The 17,489-nt window shown below is 54.5% G+C and overlaps 1 protein-coding gene across 14 annotated transcripts in view; it reads left to right on the top strand.

Annotated features, from left to right (window-relative positions):
- Positions 1-17,489, top strand: part of TANGO2 (transport and golgi organization 2 homolog) — a 49,235-nt gene that overhangs the window by 583 nt on the left and 31,163 nt on the right. For 11 of the 14 annotated variants that reach the window (XR_001882358.1, XR_001882359.1, XM_017856693.1 and 8 more), the window contains exon 2: positions 15,710-15,804. Coding sequence is in view for 10 of the 14 variants with exons in the window: in XM_017856695.1 (XP_017712184.1) it covers positions 15,749-15,804 (56 nt within the window). In the remaining 4 variants the exon portion in view is untranslated. Of the gene's footprint in view, positions 1-8,531; positions 8,647-15,709; positions 15,805-15,830; positions 16,045-17,489 lie in introns of those variants that run through there. The other 3 variants (XM_017856700.1, XM_017856699.1, XM_017856690.1) reach the window with 2 other exon arrangements.

Genomic DNA, 17,489 nt, shown 5'->3' with positions numbered 1-17,489 from the left:
GGAGGTTTGGGTAGTTAGATCCCCCACCCCCACCTCCAGACATCAGAGGTAGGGGCTGGCAGGGCTGCACTCAGGGCAGTCCTTGCCCCACCGCAGCCTGGGCTTTGCCCATTTTCCTCTAGGGAAGTGGGCACAGAGAGGGCTGTTTGCTGAGACCCCCCACCTTCCCTGCCCCCAGCACCTCTTCTGTGCTCCCTGGGCTTCCTGCTGGGCCACAAGCTTTAGAGTGAACCTTCTGCCCTTGGACAAGTCCCTGGGCCTCAGGCCCCCTTCCTCTTCAGGAATGTCACATGCCCTGTCCTGGCCAGGGCTGTCTGCACTGACCAGGCCTGTCGTGTGGCTCCAGACCTGCTAACCACTGTTTTGCTGCCACTCTGGGGGCAGAGACCTCTTCCATGAGGCAGATGTGACAGCAGCTGTAAGGGGTAGCTGAGTAGCTCTTTGGAAGGCTAGCTCATTTGCCTTTGGGCAGCCTTTTGGGGCAAGCATTCATTGATCCAGTCCTGCTCACACAAGGAAAACTCAGGCTAAGGGGACAGATGGTATTCCCAAGGTCATTCAGATCCAGGGCCCGCTCCCAGTGCCTCTACTACTCCTGGGCCACTCTCCTAGGAGTTTTCCTGCATCTGTGTCCTGTTGGGTGGGTTGGGGGCAGCTGGAGAGGGTGACCATGTTGTTAGATGGACACAGCAGAGCCTCTGTTCCCACAGGATCCTAGTGCTCTGGTGGTCCGGGGGGGGGGTGCTTTGGTGCCCCCACCCTCTTGGGCCCCTACACAGCTTTGTGTTACTTGCATGTCCCCAGACTGCAGGCCCCTCAGACCAAGCCCCTGCCTGCTGTGATGTGTGGTGGCCATAGCCCTTCCCCGAGCTGAGGTGACCAGCTATCAGCTCTGCCTGGGCTGCCAGCCCCTTGTGCTTCCTTGGTCTTCACATGTGGGCTGTCATTCTGATTACATTTTGCAGTGTGTGTAATCACATGCAGTGTCCTGGGAACTTGATCCTGTGCCTGGCTTCTGCACCGGATGGCGAACTTGGAGGGCACCCTGGTGCCCACCTAAGCGTGCTGCTTCTGAAAACACCCACAGAGATATGAGGGACTTCTCAGGGACCCCAGAAGGGGTCTGGAGAGAAATGGCCCAGGACAGGGAGGCTGGGAAGACTTCTCGAAGTAGGGCCATGCTTGTCATTGGCACGCCAGATGCATGAGAAACAGGGCCCATCATTTGGTGATGTGTCAGTCAGCACATGGTAGCAGCATGGCAGAGCCTGGCCTTTGTTGGCTCCTACCATAGGGTTTGGGCTATCTTGAAAACAAGCCTATTCCTACTATAAGGATGGGCTCTGTGAAAACAAGGTCACCCCAGAAGGACTGAGCTGCCTTTTGAGGTTATCACTGCAGCTTTTCCCCTTTTCTCTCAACTTCCTTTTAGATTGCAAGAATAGTTTATGCATTCTTAAAAATAAAAAAGGCCAGCGTCCTTCTCCCAACGGCTGCTCCCCTGGTGCGCTTGCTGACATTTGAGGGTGCATCCATCAAGATCTTCAGTGCCACGCTAACTTGAAGTGCTTGCCTTCACCCTCTTTGCGGGTGTGGTAGGAGTGCCCCCTTTTTGTTTTCACTAACCACTCAGGCCGCAGGGGCCGCTGTGAAGCTGACCTGTTCCTGGCTTGTGAGGAAGCTGAGTGTTCCTCCCAGGAGGGCCTGAGGATGGGGCCACCCTGTGTCCAGAGCCTTCTGTCTGCTCACGATGCCTCTTGTTTGTGTTGCTCCTTGGAACTGGGAAGAGACAGTGATCCTCTGGTGTGAGGCTGAAGTAATGCCCCGGAAGCAGTGTGAAGATCTGAGGAGAGAGTACCACTGTAGAAAATGTGTTGTGATAGGCTGGGCGCGGTGGCTCACGCCTGTAATCCCAGTACTTTGGGAGGCCGAGGCGGGCAGACTACGAGGCCAGGAGATCAAGACCATCCTGGCTAACACAGTGAAACCCCGTCTCTACTAAAAATACAAAAAAATTAGCCGGGTGTGGTGGCTGGTGCCTATTGTCCCAGCTACTCGGGAGGCTGAGGCAGGAGAATGGCGCAAACCCAGGAGGTGGAGCTTGCAGTGAGCTGAGATCGTGCCACTGCACTCCAGCCTGGGCAACATAGCAAGACTCCATCTCAAAAAAAAAAGAAAAAGAAAATTTGTCATGATAAAATGCCATTTAGGCCTGGCGCAGTAGCTCCCTTTTGTAATCCCAGCACTTTGGGAGGCCAAGGCGGGTGGATCACCTGAGGTCAGGAATTTGAGACCAGACTGGACAACATGGTGAAACCCTGTCTCTACTAAAAAAACTACAAAAGTTTGCTGGGCGTGGTGGCATGCACCTGTAATCCCAACGACTCAGCAGGCTGAGGCAGGAGAATCGCTTGAACCCGGGAGGTAGAGGTTGCAGTGAGCCGAGATCACACCATTGCACTCCAGCCTGGGCGACAAGAGCAAAACTCCATCTCAAAAAAATAAAAAATAAAAAATGCCATTTAATAGCCAGAGAGTGTAGATTGGTGAGGTGTTGCTGCGGAGATAGGAGGGCAGCAGGGCATTGCAGTGGATTTGCAATCCAGAGGGTTTCCCGACGTTAGGGCTTTCTCTGCCCAGGCCCCAGGAACAGCGACACTGTGTTCCCATGTGTGTTTACCTCCTCTGCTGGCAGCCACCGGGAGCCCATGTCACATGTCTGTGTCTGCCTTGCCCTTTGAAAAGAGCAGCTCAAGCTTTCAAGCTCCGCCCCTGGGGGCTGCCACAGCTGATGGGGTGGGGATTACAAGGGGTGGGGATTGGGCGCCTGGCTGCTCAGCCCTGCTGCACCAGCCTTTGTGGCCATTGAGGCCATTAAACGGGGGCAGCAGACTGTAGGACTCAGTTGCCCTCTGTTCAGGGACTCACCACGTATAGCCCTAATAGGAGCCCGACTTGACGGCTACCCTCCCAAGTGTCTAGGTCCCCTTGTTGCTGTGGTTCTGATACCTTTCCATTCCCTCCTGTGCACCCCTGCCTCTGTCACCACTACTTTCTGCTTGGCACACCTCCCCTCTGCCCACGTGCTATGTTTGCCTTTTTGGTTGCTAAAGGGAAGTGGTTCCACCAAGAGCGTGTGTCCCATACCCTGTGGCCCCTAGGGTCTCCAGGTGTGGTGTTGCCGTGACAGCCCAGCTGCACCCCATCCTGTGCAGAGCTGTCTTGCACTGGGGCTGATTGGGACTTCTCTTGCTTTCCGTGAACAAGTGACACTTGGGTTCTTGCCTCTTCTTCCCTCACTTCCCTGCCCATAGAAATGTCCCAGTCCCAGCAGGGAAGGAGGGCAGGATCTGTGCACTTTCATTTTTTTTTTCTTTTTGAGATGGGGTCTTGCTTTGTCACCTCAAAAGGCTGAGGCAGGAGAATCGCTTGAACCCCGGAGGCAGAGGTTGCAGTGAACTGAGATCATGCCACTGCAACCTCTGCCTCCCAGGTTCAAGCGATTCTCCTGCCTCAGCCTCTCGAGTAGCTGGGATTACAGGTGTGTATCACCATGCCCACCTAATTTTTGTATTTTTAGTAGAGATGGGGTTTCACCATGTTGGCCAGGCTGGTCTTGAACTCCTGACCTCAGGTGACCCACCCGCCTCGGCCTCCCAAAGTGTTGGAATTACAGGCATGAGCCACCGCGTCTGGCCAGTGCACTTTCTTTTGAGAGTGGGCATTACTGTTCCCCGCTGGGAAGCATGCCTACTGGGTGTGCACGCTTTCAGTGCCTGGTGTGATGGATTGTACAAAGTGAACCCAGCCACACAGCTACCATCCATATCACACGTGAAACCGCCGCCAGCACCTGGACATCTCCGTCGTGTCCCCCAGTGGCTGCCTAGACCAAGTGGCCCTGCCCTGCCTTCTGTCTCCATGGGCAGATGTTGCTTATCTCTGGCCTCTGCATGGAAGACCAAGCAGAGTGTTATCTTCTGGCTGGGACCTCCCTGCTGCCTGGGGAACGGGGGCTTGTTCCTGTTCATCGCCGTGGAAGGGCACAGGCTGGCTTCCTTTCCAGGTTATGGGCTTTCTTACTGTGTCACTTTGTGGACTTGGGCACCTGCAAAGTGCCTGGCATCGTGAGCAGGGGTTGGAGCATGGTGTGATCTAGGCAGGGTTTGGAAGGTTCTTTGAATAGCCAAGAGGGACAGTCTGAAGGGTGCCCTCCAGACACCCAGGAATACATTGAAACTAGGGTGACTACTGTAGCCTCAGAGGCCTGGTGACACATGCAGGGCCTCAAGGGGCCCATGTGACTAGGAGTTCAGGGTGTGGCTGAGGTGAGCCAGACTGGATGGCTGGCGGCCACCTGAGGACGATTGGCTGTGCGTTTGGGAAGCATGGGTCATCCCCACCTCACAGCATTCACACAGGCAGACAGCGGGCAGATCCAAGAGCTTCACCAAGGCCGGGCGCAGTGGCTCACACCTGTAATCCCAGCATTTTGGGAGGCCGAGGCGGGGAGATCACGAGGTCAGGAGTTCAAGACTAGCCTGACCAACATGATGAAAACCTGTCTTTACTAAAAATACAAAAATTAGCTGGGCCTGGTGGCATGCGCCTGTAATCCCAGCTACACTCAGGAGGCTGAGGCAGGAGAATCACTTGAACCTAGGAGGCGGAAGTTGTAGTGAGTTGAGATCGCGCCATTGCACTCCAACCTGGGCGACAGAGCGAGACTTCGTCTCAAAAAAGAAAAGAAAAGAGCTTCCCCACTGTGCAGCCATACGAGGTAGTTAAGAAAAAGGAGTTCTCATTTTGGTACAGGGAGAGCCTTCTTTAGCAAGATGGAGGACATGACCACTGTACGGTAATGATGGGAAAATCCCATGTAATATAAGACTATTTCTATGAGGCAACATCACAGGCAGAGCTGAAAGGCAGGGGACAGCTAGGGAGAAAACAGTTGCAGGCCTGGGACAGGCACATGGTGGCCCACATCACACCAGGGTCAGTGAGACAAAGGCCCAGTCCAGTGGTCAGTAACCATGTTGGTGAATTGTAGGCAAGAACATACAGGAGGTCACAAGTTGCCCAGCCAGTGGGGGATGCCCATAAAACCCTGGCGGGAGCATTTCCCACACCACATACACCCTGGAGGTGGGTGAGTGGCAGCAGGTTCTGGCGCTAGACGTTAGTGGAGACTTGGCCGAGTCTGCTTATCTGAAAGCGTCACCCATAGATGGAGCAATTCCACCTTCTGGGTCTATCCTAGGAATGTCCTCAGCTGCTCTCCCACTGCTGTAAAGAAATACCTGGGACTGGGTCATTTATTTAAAAAAGAGGTTTAATTGGCTCACGGTTCTGCAAGGTGTATAGGAAGCATGATGCTGGCATTTGCTCAGCTTCTGGGGAGGCCTCAGGATACTTAACAATCATGGTGGAAGGCGAAGCGTGAGCCAGCACTTCACACAGCTGGAGCAGGAAGAAGAGAGAGATGGGAGAGGTGCCACACACTTAAAACCAGATCTCGTGAGAACTCTATCACTGTGCAGTACCGGAGGGAGGATGGTGCTAAACCTTCGTGAGAATTCTGCCCCCATGATCCAATCACCTCCCACCTCCAACACTGGTAATTACAATTCAGCGTGAGATTTGGTGGGGACACAGATCCAAACCAAATCAGCCCATGTGCAGAGCATGTGCTAGGGATGGTCACTTGATGGGACTAAGACACCAGCCAGAGCTGAGAGGTAGAGAAGCGGGAAAGCTGGGCAGTGGTGAACCAGTGGGGACATGGCTCTGCTGGAGACAGACTTCATGGCCAGTCAGGGAGAACGGAGCAATGGGACCCTAGTGTGTTAACCCCACAGCATACATGTGTCTGCTCACATGTATGTGCAGGCAGGCTAAGAACACTCTGGCGCCACAGGCAGCCCTTGGCTGAGGCTGTTTTTTCTTTTTTTCTTTTTTTTTGAGACTCAGAGTCTTGCTTTGTCACCCAGGCTAGAGTGCAGTGGTGCTGTCATAGCTCACTGCAGCCTCAAACTCCTGGGCTCGAGCAATCCTCTTGCCTCAGCCTCCTGAGTAGCAGGGACTACAGATGCATGTCACCATGCTCGGCTAATTTTATTTTATTTTTATTTATTTTATTTTACTTTACTTTTTTGAAACGGAGTCTTGCACTGTCACCCAGGCTGGAGTGCAGTGGCACAATCTTAGTTCACTGCACCCTCCGGCTCCTGGGTTCAAGTGATCCTCCTGCCTCAGCCTCCTGAGTAGCTGGGATTATAAGCCTGTGCTACCATGCCTGGCTAATTTTTGTATTTTTAGTAGAGACAGGGTTTCACTGTGTGGCCAGGCTGGTCTTGGAATTCCTGACCTCAAATGATCTGCCTGCCTCAGCCTCCCAAAGTGCGGGGAGCCACTGCACCCAGCCTTATTTTATTGTATTATTAATATTCTGTTGAGACAGAGTCTCCCTTTGTTGCTGGAGTGCAGTGACATGATCATAATTCACTGCAGCCTTGATTTTCCAGGCTCAAGCCATCCTCCTACCTCAGCCTCCCAAGTAGTTGGGACCACAGGCATATGCCACTGTGCCTGGCTAATTGTTTTTATTTGCTTATTTATTTATTTATTTATTTATTTATTTATTTTTTGAGACGGAGTCTCGCTCTGTCGCCCAATCTGGAGTGCAGTGGCCAGATCTCAGCTCACTGCAAGCTCCGCCTCCTGGGTTCACGCCATTCTCCTGCCTCAGCCTCCCGAGTAGCTGGGACTACAGGCGCCCGCCACCTCGCCCGGCTGGTTTTTTGTATTTTTTTAGTAGAGACGGGGTTTCACCGTGTTAGCCAGGATGGTCTCGATCTCCTGACCTCGTGATCCGCCCGTCTCGGCCTCCCAAAGTGCTGGGATTACAGGCTTGAGCCACCGGGCCCGGCCTATTTATTTATTTTTTTGAGACGGAGTCTCACTCTGTTGCCAGGCTGGAGTGCAGTGGCGCAATCTCGGCTCACTGCAAGCTCCGCCTCCCGGGTTCACGCCATTCTCCTGCCTCAGCCTCCCGAGTAGCTGGGACTACAGGTGCCCGCCACCACGCCCGGCTAATTTTTTGTATTTTTTAGTAGAGATGGGGTTTCACCGTGTTAAGCCAGGATGGTCTCGATCTCCTGACCTCGTGATTCACCCACCTCGGCCTCCCAAAGTGCTGGGATTACAGGCGTGAACCACCACACCCGGCCTTTATTTGCTTTTTGTAGACAGGGACTTGCTGTGTTTCCCAGGCTGGCCTTAAACTCCCGACCTCAAACAGTCCTCCTGCCTCAGCCTCCCAAAGTGCTGGGATGACAGACATGAGCCCTGCTGGGATGGGGCTTTGGCCCGTTAAATGTAATTGGAAATGTTTCTCACCAAAATGTGCTCCTGGGTGACCTGAGCAATGGGATTAACAACTATGGACCCCACCAGCCTCCAGAGCTGCCAGTCGTGGCAGCAGGAGACTCAGCCTTGGGCTGGGGCACAGAGAGGCTGAATAGAGGGTAAATGAGCAGGCAGCGTGTGAGAGGGACTAGCATTTCTTGGCATTATACAAGAGCTAGTAGATATGGTGCTGGTTGGTGTGGGGTGGGTGACTGGCATGGTCAGGTGCCTGATGCCTGTTGGCCTCCTCGGAAGGGGAGGCTGGCAGTAGTGGGTTCTGGAACATGCAGGAAGGAGGGTGGCCTGATTTGTCCTGCAGCACCAAGGTCTGCCTGTTCCCCACTGGGTCTTCCATTTGAGGTGCTGTCAGCATGACCCTTGTCCCCCTTGCTTCTTTTCCCCATGGGCCTCTGCAAGGTCACTGCCCACGCTCCACCCCACCTACCTGCCTGTGTGGTGGGCACTGAGAGCCAGGGAAGCAGATCCTTACTGCTGGGCAGCAGGCCGTGTGCATATCCATCAGGGTGCCAGACCTTGTCCCCACACAGCCCTGGCTGGGGTCATTGCCGCTGCTGCTGTCTGCTTGTGGCTCTGGCCCATCTTTGCCCAAGCCTTCTGTCTGAGCGGTTTTCTTGTCGTGCCTTTTTTAGACACCACATGGAGTAAGGTTTGGGGCTTGCCTCAGCTGGAGTCTCATTCTTCTTAGAGAGGGAGTTTAGCCCATTTCCATTTGGCTCTTAGGACAGAAGGCCCTGTTGGTTCCTCTGAGAAGCCAGGGGAGGAGCCCTAGGCTGGAGAGGGGATTCCAGAGCAGGGTGGATCTCAGAAGCAGAAGGTGGGCAGAGAGGACGATGCATGCCGGGAAAGTTCTCGAAAGCATCAGCACATGGGCCCAGAGTGCCTGGAAAGTTTCCGCCCTTCACAGACGGCGCCGTGCACTAAGAATAACCCGTGCCAAGTCCAGGCTTTCTTCCTATTTTGCAGAATTACCAGGTTGTTAGGCCAGGGGAACGTATGCTGGGATTCTGGGAAGACTTCCACCCGCACTGTTATTCTTAGAGGACGGGAAGCCCTTGGCTGTGGTGTGAAGAGGGCTCTTTCTTTCCATTCATACCTCATAGATCCTCTGGCCAGGCTCAGGGCGCTGAAGGACTCCAGGAGTGTGTGGGGGATTTCCTCCCTGGAAGAGGCCTGTGCTCTGTCCCTGCTGAGGCTGGTGGCATTTGCAGTCACATGGTGAGCTCGCAGTGACTATCCCCCTCTTACCTCCCTGGCAGGGTTGGCGAAGGCCACACCAAGGTCCCAAGTGATTTGTTCCCAGGCCTCCCTGCACAGAGGCTGTGCGTGTCCCCTGGGCATTCACTCTAGCTGTCTGGGCTGCAGGGAGGCAGGGTGCCTGGCCTGAGTGAAGGTGGCACTCTACTGGGGGTGGTAAGTGTTGACCATCACAAAGGCGACCTCTTTCATCACATCTGTGTGAGAGGAGCTGGACTCTCCTCAGATATGGACGAGCCTCACAACCCATATCCTTTCATCGCTTGCATGTCCACCAAGTCCCTATGTGCTCCAGGAGGCAGTGGTACAGGCCAGCCGCTCCGCATGACCCAAGCACCAGTGCCTCACACTCCAGTGCATTTCCTTCCCAGGGTGCGCCAGGACTCTTATAAAGAGGGCATTCCCATGTAAGCAGTTGCTTTTTTTATTATTATTATTATTATTTTATTTTTTTGAGATGGAGTTTTCCTCTTGTCTCTTAGGCTGCAGTGCAATGGCACGATCTCAGTTCACTGCAACCTCCACCTCCTGGGTTCAAGCAATTCTCCTGCCTCAGCCTCCTCAGTAGCTAGGATTACAGGCACTCACCACGATGCCCGGCTAATTTGTTTTTGTTTTATTTTTTTTTAGATGGAGTTTTGCTCTGTTGCCCAGGCTGGAGTGCAGTGGCACGATCTTGGCTCACTACAACCTCCACCTCCTGGGTTCAAGCAATTCTTCTGTCTCAGCCTCCTGAGTAGCTGGGACTACAGGTGCCTGCCACCATGCCCGGCTAATTTTTGTATTTTTAGTAGAGACAGGGTTTTCACCATATTGGCCAGGCTGTTCTCAAACTCCTGACCTCGTGATTCGCCCACCTTGGCTTCCCAAAGTGCTGGGATTACAGGTGTGATAATTTTTGTATTTTTAGTAGAGATGGGGTTTCACCGTGTTGGCCAGGCTGGCCTCAAACTCCTGACCTCAGGTGATCCGCCCCCCTCAGCTTCACAAAGTGTTGGGATTACAGGCCTGAGCCACCTCGCCCAGCCAGCAGTTGCTATAAAATTTTTTTAGAAGATGTCGTTAAGACCCAGTCATTAAGACTTCCTGAGGCGGGAGGATCACTTCAGCCCATGAGTTTGAGAACAGCCTGGGCAACATAGTGAGACCTGATCTCTCCAAAAAAATTTAAAAATTAGGTCCAGATGCAGTGGCTCACATCTGTAATCCCAGCACTTTGGGAGGCCAAGGTGGGTGGATCACGAGGTCAGGAGATCGAGACCATCCTGGCCAACGTGGTGAAACCCTGTCTCTACTAAAAATACAAAAATTAGCTGGGTGTGGTGGTGCACACCTGTAGTCCCAGCTACTTGAGAGGCTGAGGCAGGAGAGTCACTTGAACCCGGGAGGCGGGGCTGCAGTGAGCTGAGATCGTGCCACTGCACTCCAGCCTGGGTGACAGATCGAGACTCTGTCTCAAAAAAAAAAAAAAATTAGCCGGGTGTGGTGGTATGCACCTGTAATCTTAGCTACTTGGGAGGCTTGAGGTGGGAGGATGGGGATGGCTTGAGCCCAGGAGTTCGACGGTGCAGTGAGCTATGATCACATGACTGCACTGGGGCGACAGAGTGGAGGTAATGTGCTTCCTCAAGTAGCCATGAGAACGACGCTTCTTTTCTTGTCCTGGCTCAGGAACCTCACCACCATGCCACGTTGCCCTGCTGCCCTGTGCTGGTGTTGTGGGTTGGTGGCAGGACGTTTGCCCACCTCACAGGCCCTGCTTTCAGTCTTGGAGTATGGCTCCTCTCGCCTGCTGCCCACATAGCCTGCTGTCCTCAGCCTAGACTACATATCTGGGCTGTTCCAACCCTGTGGGCCTGTGAGGCCTGGCCATGTGCCTGTGTTGTGCCAGTGGCTTTCAAGATGATGTTTCTAGTAGGACCACGTGTGAGCACAGTAACCGCCATGGCCAGGAGGAAGCTGGCTCCCCATCACCACCTTGCCCAGGGACCTCTTGCCCCCTGGCGGGGATCAGCAGCTCCTGCTGTGGGAGAACAGAAGGCAGCATGCTGACTTCCACGAGTGTCCGCAACATGGCTGGGCAGATTAGAGCTACAAATGAACAGATCTAGTGAGTGCTGAGGCCATCCTGGGTCTCTGGGGAGCTGCCAGGCTGTGGGTGCAGGGTCCAGGAGGCCCACTTGATCCCAGCATCCCACATGTGCCTGCTCGGGGTGGCCAGCTCACTGCTTCTTCACCCCTAGCCCAACCAGCAGGTGCCCCACCATGAGCCCCTCCAGGCTCACCTTGCCCATCCCCGCCATGTGACCTGGGAGTCGTGGTGGGATGGGATCACAGCTACAGAGCACACAGCACAGGGAGGAGCTCATCAGCATCTTCCCACCTGTGGAGCCCTGGCCCAGCCTCCTTTTGGACCCGCCCTGGCAGCCGGGTTTTGCGGCGCCTGCCCCACCCGCCCAGTAACCTACTTGCCCAACTGCTATCCCAGTGGCCGTGAGGCCAGGTGACGAGATGGGGGCGTGTAAAGCATTTTCTGCCTGGAGAGGATGGGCGTGTGGCCATCTGACTGCTTCTGCAAGCTTGGTGGTTGTGTGCAGGCTGCCCTGGTGGTCTCAGCCCCCTGGGGCAGGCGGGTCCCCTGCAGGATGCAGAGACTGGGTGTGGCTTCCTACAGATGTTCAGATGCTTCTGGGCTGGGCTGAGACCCAGGGCAAGGCTGCTGGCTGGACCGCAGGCCCTCCTGCCTGCCTCTTCCTTCAGCTGCTCTTTGTGGTCTGGCTCTGGCCGCCTGGGCCTCAGGGCCAGCCCTGAATGGCTTTGACCACTCTGTGGCCTTCTGACTGCTGAGGACTTGCGGAGAGTTCACTGGGCTTGGCTCAAGTGCTGAGCCCAGGGCAGGGTTGGGGACAGGCAGAGTGGGGCCTTACCTGGAAAGCCAGGCACGATTGTCCCTGGGACACCAACCCTCCTGTAAGGTTGGCCAACTCGGGCACCCTTGAGTGCAAGCTCTGTGTGGCACAAGAGATGCCCTGAGGAGCTCAGCCTCACCTGGTGTGATGGGACCTGTGGAAGTTGTGGGAAGTGGTCCTGGCCGCCCGTGTGCCCACCTGCCCTGTGCCCAGATCAAGTTGTGGTGACCAAAAGGACAAGGACTATATCCATGGCTCCCTCCCAGAGCCTGGCAAGTCAGCAGGCATGAGAGGGTGTTGGAATGCTGTGGTGGGCCTGCGTGGGGGCCGTGCAGGACCTAGGGAACCTGCAGGGCTTGGCTTAGGGAGCACACAGGGGCCCAGGCAAAGGCAAGGTCACAGGTCGGGGGAGGTGAAGCTGGCAGGGGGAGGGGGAGACCTGCTGGCTAGAGCTGGGTTGGAGGCCGGTGGGCAGTGGGCCTGGCTCGAGCAGGGGGTGAGGGATTGGAGAGAAAGGCAGTTCCTGATGGTCCCCTCCTCAGGGGCTGGCTTTCCTCTGGTCCTTCCCTCCCAATGACCGCGTCTTCGTCGAGGCCACAGCTCTTGGCTCTGCGCCCACACCTCCAGTGCCAGGCTGCCCGGAGATCCGTTGATGGCCTTCCCTTGGACCACGGAGCCCTCCCTGCCACTGGTGCCTGGAGGGCTGGTCTGCTGCCCCTGCATCCTGACCGGCTAGGATGGTGGGGTCGTGCAGCTGAATTAGGGGTGCCTTTCTTTCTGTCCTATGTGTATCAGTGGCCAGAACTGCCCTCATCCGTGGCCTTGCCAGCAGCTGGGCGTGCAGCCCAGGGAGGGCTGAGGTCGGCTGAAGTTGAGACCAACGGCCTTCTCTAATACCCCAGAGGAGCATGTCCCTGGTGAGCAGGCCTTGGGTAGCCCTGGGCTCTAGGCCAGTGGGATTCCAGTAGGGACCGGCTGGCAGGGCTTCTCTAGTGACTGCAGCCAGGGGTTCTCATGTGCAGGAAAGACCAGCTCCTCCAGAGTGAAGGGACTTGTGTCTTCTGGCCACATGGTGAGTGCTGGGCCCACCCCATCAGTGGCACCTAGCAGGTGGACACCTGGGTGCACCCCCAAAGCCCAGCGTGTTCCCCATCTTCCTGCACTGCATTCAGGAGGGTTCTGCCTCATCAGCTGCACCTGATCTGCTTTTAAACCCACAGCTGAGCTTTAATGTGCAGTCACGGAAGCTTTCATTTCTAAAAGAACTTCCTAAGAGTTCTTTTGGCCAGGCGCGGTGGCTCACACCTGGAATCACAACACTTTGGGAGGCCGAGGCGGGTGGATCACCTGAGGTTAGGAGTTCGAGACCAGCCTAACCAACATGGAGAAACCCCGTCTCTACTAAAAATACAAAATTAGCTGGGCATGGTGGCGCATGCCTGTAATCCCAGCTACTTCGGAGACTGAGGCAAGAGAATCGCTTGAACTCGGGAGGTGGAGGTTGTGGTGAGCCGAGATTATGCCAGCCAGCCTGGGCAACAAGAGCAAAGAAACAAAAACAAAAAACTGAGTTCCTTTTGCTGCTTTGTAAATGCAGTTTGCTCTTCATCACTTCCTTTCCCCTGCAGATACTTCTGAGCTGTCTGTTTTTTTTCTGCCATCAGAGCATGGTTGGTTGATGATGCATGTACGGTTATCTTTCTGCTGGTTCTTGCCCATGGTGCTTCTTTCGTTATGTGGTTCTTTCTGACTATGTACTGCTTCTGGTCTTTAAAAAATGATTTTGAGACTTCTTTGAAGTATAGGGTGAAGGTATCTTTCTCCAGAGAGAACTTCAGGCACAGGGGCACTGCCAGTGCTGGAGCCCCTTAGAACTGTGCTTGGCTTGCGGGTCCTTGTACCCCCAGTGTGGACCTGGGCAACCGGCTGTGCCACTGCTTCTCAGGAACATCCCCCCCACTTTTGTGCAATGTCCCCATGAGCCCTGGGGGTGACTGAGGCTATAGTTCATCTCTCCCTGAGCATTGCTCTTTGGAGTCCCAGCCTAACTTAGGGGAGAGTCTTCTGTTAGGTTCTCCATCCTGCGGGGGTGTCTGGACCTTGTCTTCTGTCTCCTTTGCCCCCGGGGGCCACCAGAGCATGAGCCCCAGTGTGTTCAGTGGGCAAATGCTCTGAGGCAGGATTGGCCACTGTATTCTGCTGTCCTCTGTGGACCACACTCTCCCAAGTATTGGTCAAATACTGCATGAGCTCATCAACTCCTGGCAATTTTTAAGATGTTTTCATATTTTATTGAGCATCTTGAGTTGTTTTCACCAAAAGGATTGGCCCTAGTAGCCTGCCCACCCTCGGATGATGGCCCCCTATGGGCGCTTCCAGGGCACCCAGCGAGGGGATCCAACCCACTTCCAGCCCCTAGTCTGCTTCTCACAGGGACCCCTTGTGACGACACACCCTTTAGCTTCCCATCCTATGCAGAGAGAAGACCATCTCAAATGGCTGCCCATCCCCCACCACCCAGTGCATCTGCAGGTGGTGCTCATTGCTGTCCCAACACCTCAACTGCACAGCCGCCAGCTCCTCACTGGAGCAGACGGTGCCCAGTGGCCATCCCTGACGCCCGTGCCTGTGGAGGCACATACACTGAAACCTCTTCACCACCCTCCCCACTCATTAGACTTTTCTTGGAGGAATCTTTTTGGCTGTCTTCAGTATTTGAACAGCTTCTTGGCTGTCCTATGTCCCAGCTATGAGCCCTGGCTCTACCCTCGAGCCATGTCACTAAATCGTTGCACACGTGCACATTTCAGGAAACTTGAGTGTCACCCTTGGCTGTCCTCGGGATCTAATCTCCGTTCTCCACTCATTTGCACTGTGGAAAACTGCCTGCTCTGGGCCCCAGAGGTCCTTGGGTGGGGAAGAGGTGTGTGCTAAGTGTGCAGTCACCCAGCGTGTCCACGGCACGTGTCCATGCCGGCTGCTGTGGGTGTGTGGGGCCCTCGGGTCCTGTGGGATGGCGAGTGTGTGTGCTGAGTGGGGCCTGTAGGCCCTGCATCCCAGGTGAGTGGGCCATGCTGTCCTGCCTGGCAGGATGGGGGCGGAGGCAGGGCTGCCTCCATTGGTAGCATGTGGGGTGGGGTTGGTGCTGTTGTAGGGGAGGAGATGTGCATGTGGAGGACGGTCTTAAAGGAAAAATGTATACAGTGGTCTGTTTCCAAGACAAAGTGCCTTGAATTGGCTTAGGTCAGCAAACTATAGAAGAAACAGGATATACTAGGCCCTTGCTTGGATAGCTGATGTGTGCTTGTCAGCCTCCTCTTTCCCCCCACTTAGTTGCCTTCACCCGAACCAAAGAAGTTTAGTCTAAGATGAAAGTTTACTGGCCTGCAAAATAGCTCGTTTTGTCTGTTCTTATCAGCCTGCCTGCTATTTAGGTCGTAAGTTAAATACTTAAAAAGTCTCTGAGCTGACTAGGACTGCAATGCATTGTGGCCTGCAGCAAAATATAGCAAGAAAACCCCCAAAGAACACCTGAAGCCCCGATCCAACAATTAATAGGCGATGTCCAGGAAAAATTGTGACCCCATAGTACTCAGCCTATAGGATCTAGGGGAGGGACCTGCGCACTAGGGGATAAATTGCTTGTTGAAACTGTGCTGGGTGTGCCTGCCTGTCTGACACCTGATTTTGCAAGACTGTCGTTAAAAGTCTTACTTTTTCTGTTCTCTGGGTCTCTGAGTTCATTCTTTAAGTTTGGATGGGTAAGTTTGTTTTTCACAGTGTGGCTCCTGCCCTCACTGCTGCTGCCCCCTTTGGGCCCGCCAGTCCCCCAGCTCGGTGTGTCCAAGCCTTCAGAGTACCGTGGTGCTGATGAGATGCTTCTGTTCAGGGCTGGTGTTGCAGGTGGTGGAGAGACAGTCTGGCCAGTGCTGATGAGTGTATGGGTTTGGGAGGTGTTTGCGTGGCGCTGGCCAGAAATGTGGTGTCCAGTTCCCCCACACCCAGCAAGCGGTACAGGTACCACAGAGGTGGTTCTGTTCTGGCCTGTTGCAGGTTTGGAGGGCAGCTCTGAGTATCTGGCATCCACTCAACTCGGTGTTTTCCTTTTCCCGCAGACCTCTCGACCTGTGTGAGCAGAGCCGTCCTGCGCCACCATGTGCATCATCTTCTTTAAGTTTGATCCTCGCCCTGTTTCCAAAAATGCATACAGGTAACCCCCTCGCTCTGCATCTGCTGCACCCTGCAGGGTCCTGGGTGCCCAGCCAGTTCTCATGCCACCCGAGCTGCTGTGTGCAGGAAGGTGTGTGGGCCAGGCCAGGGCTGCACAGGCCTGGCACTGCCCTTCAGGACAGGGTCACTCAGTGTGGGATGCTGTCAGAATGCCTCTTGGGGCGGGGACTCCAGTCGATGTACAAAGACGTGAAGACTCAGCCACAGAAGGCAGTCGTAGGTAGGACAGAGGAGTGACATGGGTCCAGGCGGGATGTAGTTCTATGGGCTTTGAGGAGGGTCGGGCGGCAGAATCGGGGTAATGGTGTCAGTGAGTGAGAGCCAGCTTGGGTTGGCTGGTCACAGCTGCTGGTGAGAAGTCAAAGTGGTGGCCAGGCTAGGGGTCTGTGTGTGGGTTCTGAGCTGAGGAAGAAGGACCTGGGGTAGAGAGGATGCTGAGGAACAGCCAGAGGAGTCAGGAAACCAAGGCCAGAAGCCACCCCTGACCCTGGACTCAGGACGGCCACACCTCCATTCCCTATGACACCCCAGCATTTATCCCCATGGAGAGTGAGGCAGAGATGTAACCCATGCCCAAAATGAAACTTGTAACCATTCTCTAATGCAACTGCTTGGGAAGTTTTCATCATTTTAAAATCTATACCAGAAATGATTTGAACCATTTCAAGAGGGTCTCAGATTTGAGTCATCACAAAGTTGCATAGACACCATGCTGCTTGACTTCAAGGCTGAGTGAAGTCATTTCAGGCCAAGGAATCGGGAAGGAAGAGTGTCTGGTGTTTTCCCGTTTTGCAGTTGGGTGAGTGGCAGGGCCAGGCTAGGGTCCAAGAAGCAGACAGCATGCTGCAGGGAAGGTGGAAGAAATGTTAAGAAAGAACTGTTGTCTGCCACAGGGACTGGAGTAGCGTTGGGCTGGCTAATGAGTGAACAGAATTCTAAAGAATGTAGGGGCCGGACGCGGTGGCTTACACCTGTAATCCTGGTGCTTTGGGAGGCCGAGTTGGGTGGATCACAAGGTCAGGAGATTGCGACCATCCTGGCTAGCACGGTGAAACCCCGTCTCTACTAAAAAGACAAAAAATTAGCCGGGCGTGGTGGCGGGTGCCTATAGTCCCAGCTACTCAGGAGGCTGAGGCAGGATAATCACTTAAACCCAAGAGGGAGAGGTTGCAGTGAGCTGAGATTGCACCACTGCACCCCAGCCTAGGTGACAGAGCGAGACTCCATCTCAAAAAAATAAAAAGAATGTAAGGGCCAGGTGTGATGGCTCACGCCTGTAATCCCAGCACTTTGGGAGGCCGAGGTGGGCAGATCATGAGATCAGGAGATTGAGACCATCCAGGCTAACATGGTGAAACCCATCTCTACTAAAAATACAAAAAATTAGCTGGGCGTGGTGGCACGCACCTGTAGTCCCAGCTACTCGGGAGGCTGAGGCAGGAGAACTCAGAAGGGTTGAACCCAGACAGCAGAGGTTGCAGTGAGCCGAGATCACGCCACTGCACTCCAGCCTGGGCGACAGAGCGAGACTCCATCTTAAAAAAATAAAAAGAATGTAAGGGCCAGGTGTGATGGCTCACGCCTGTAATCCCAGCACTTTGGGAGGCCGAGGTGGGCAGATCATGAGATCAGGAGATTGAGACCATCCTGGCTAACAGGGTGAAG

Source organism: Rhinopithecus bieti, unplaced genomic scaffold (genome assembly GCF_001698545.2).
Source record: "Rhinopithecus bieti isolate Rb0 unplaced genomic scaffold, ASM169854v2 scaffold_44745, whole genome shotgun sequence".
Lineage (NCBI taxonomy): Eukaryota > Metazoa > Chordata > Mammalia > Primates > Cercopithecidae > Rhinopithecus > Rhinopithecus bieti.
This window is presented reverse-complemented; position numbering and strand designations above follow the sequence as displayed.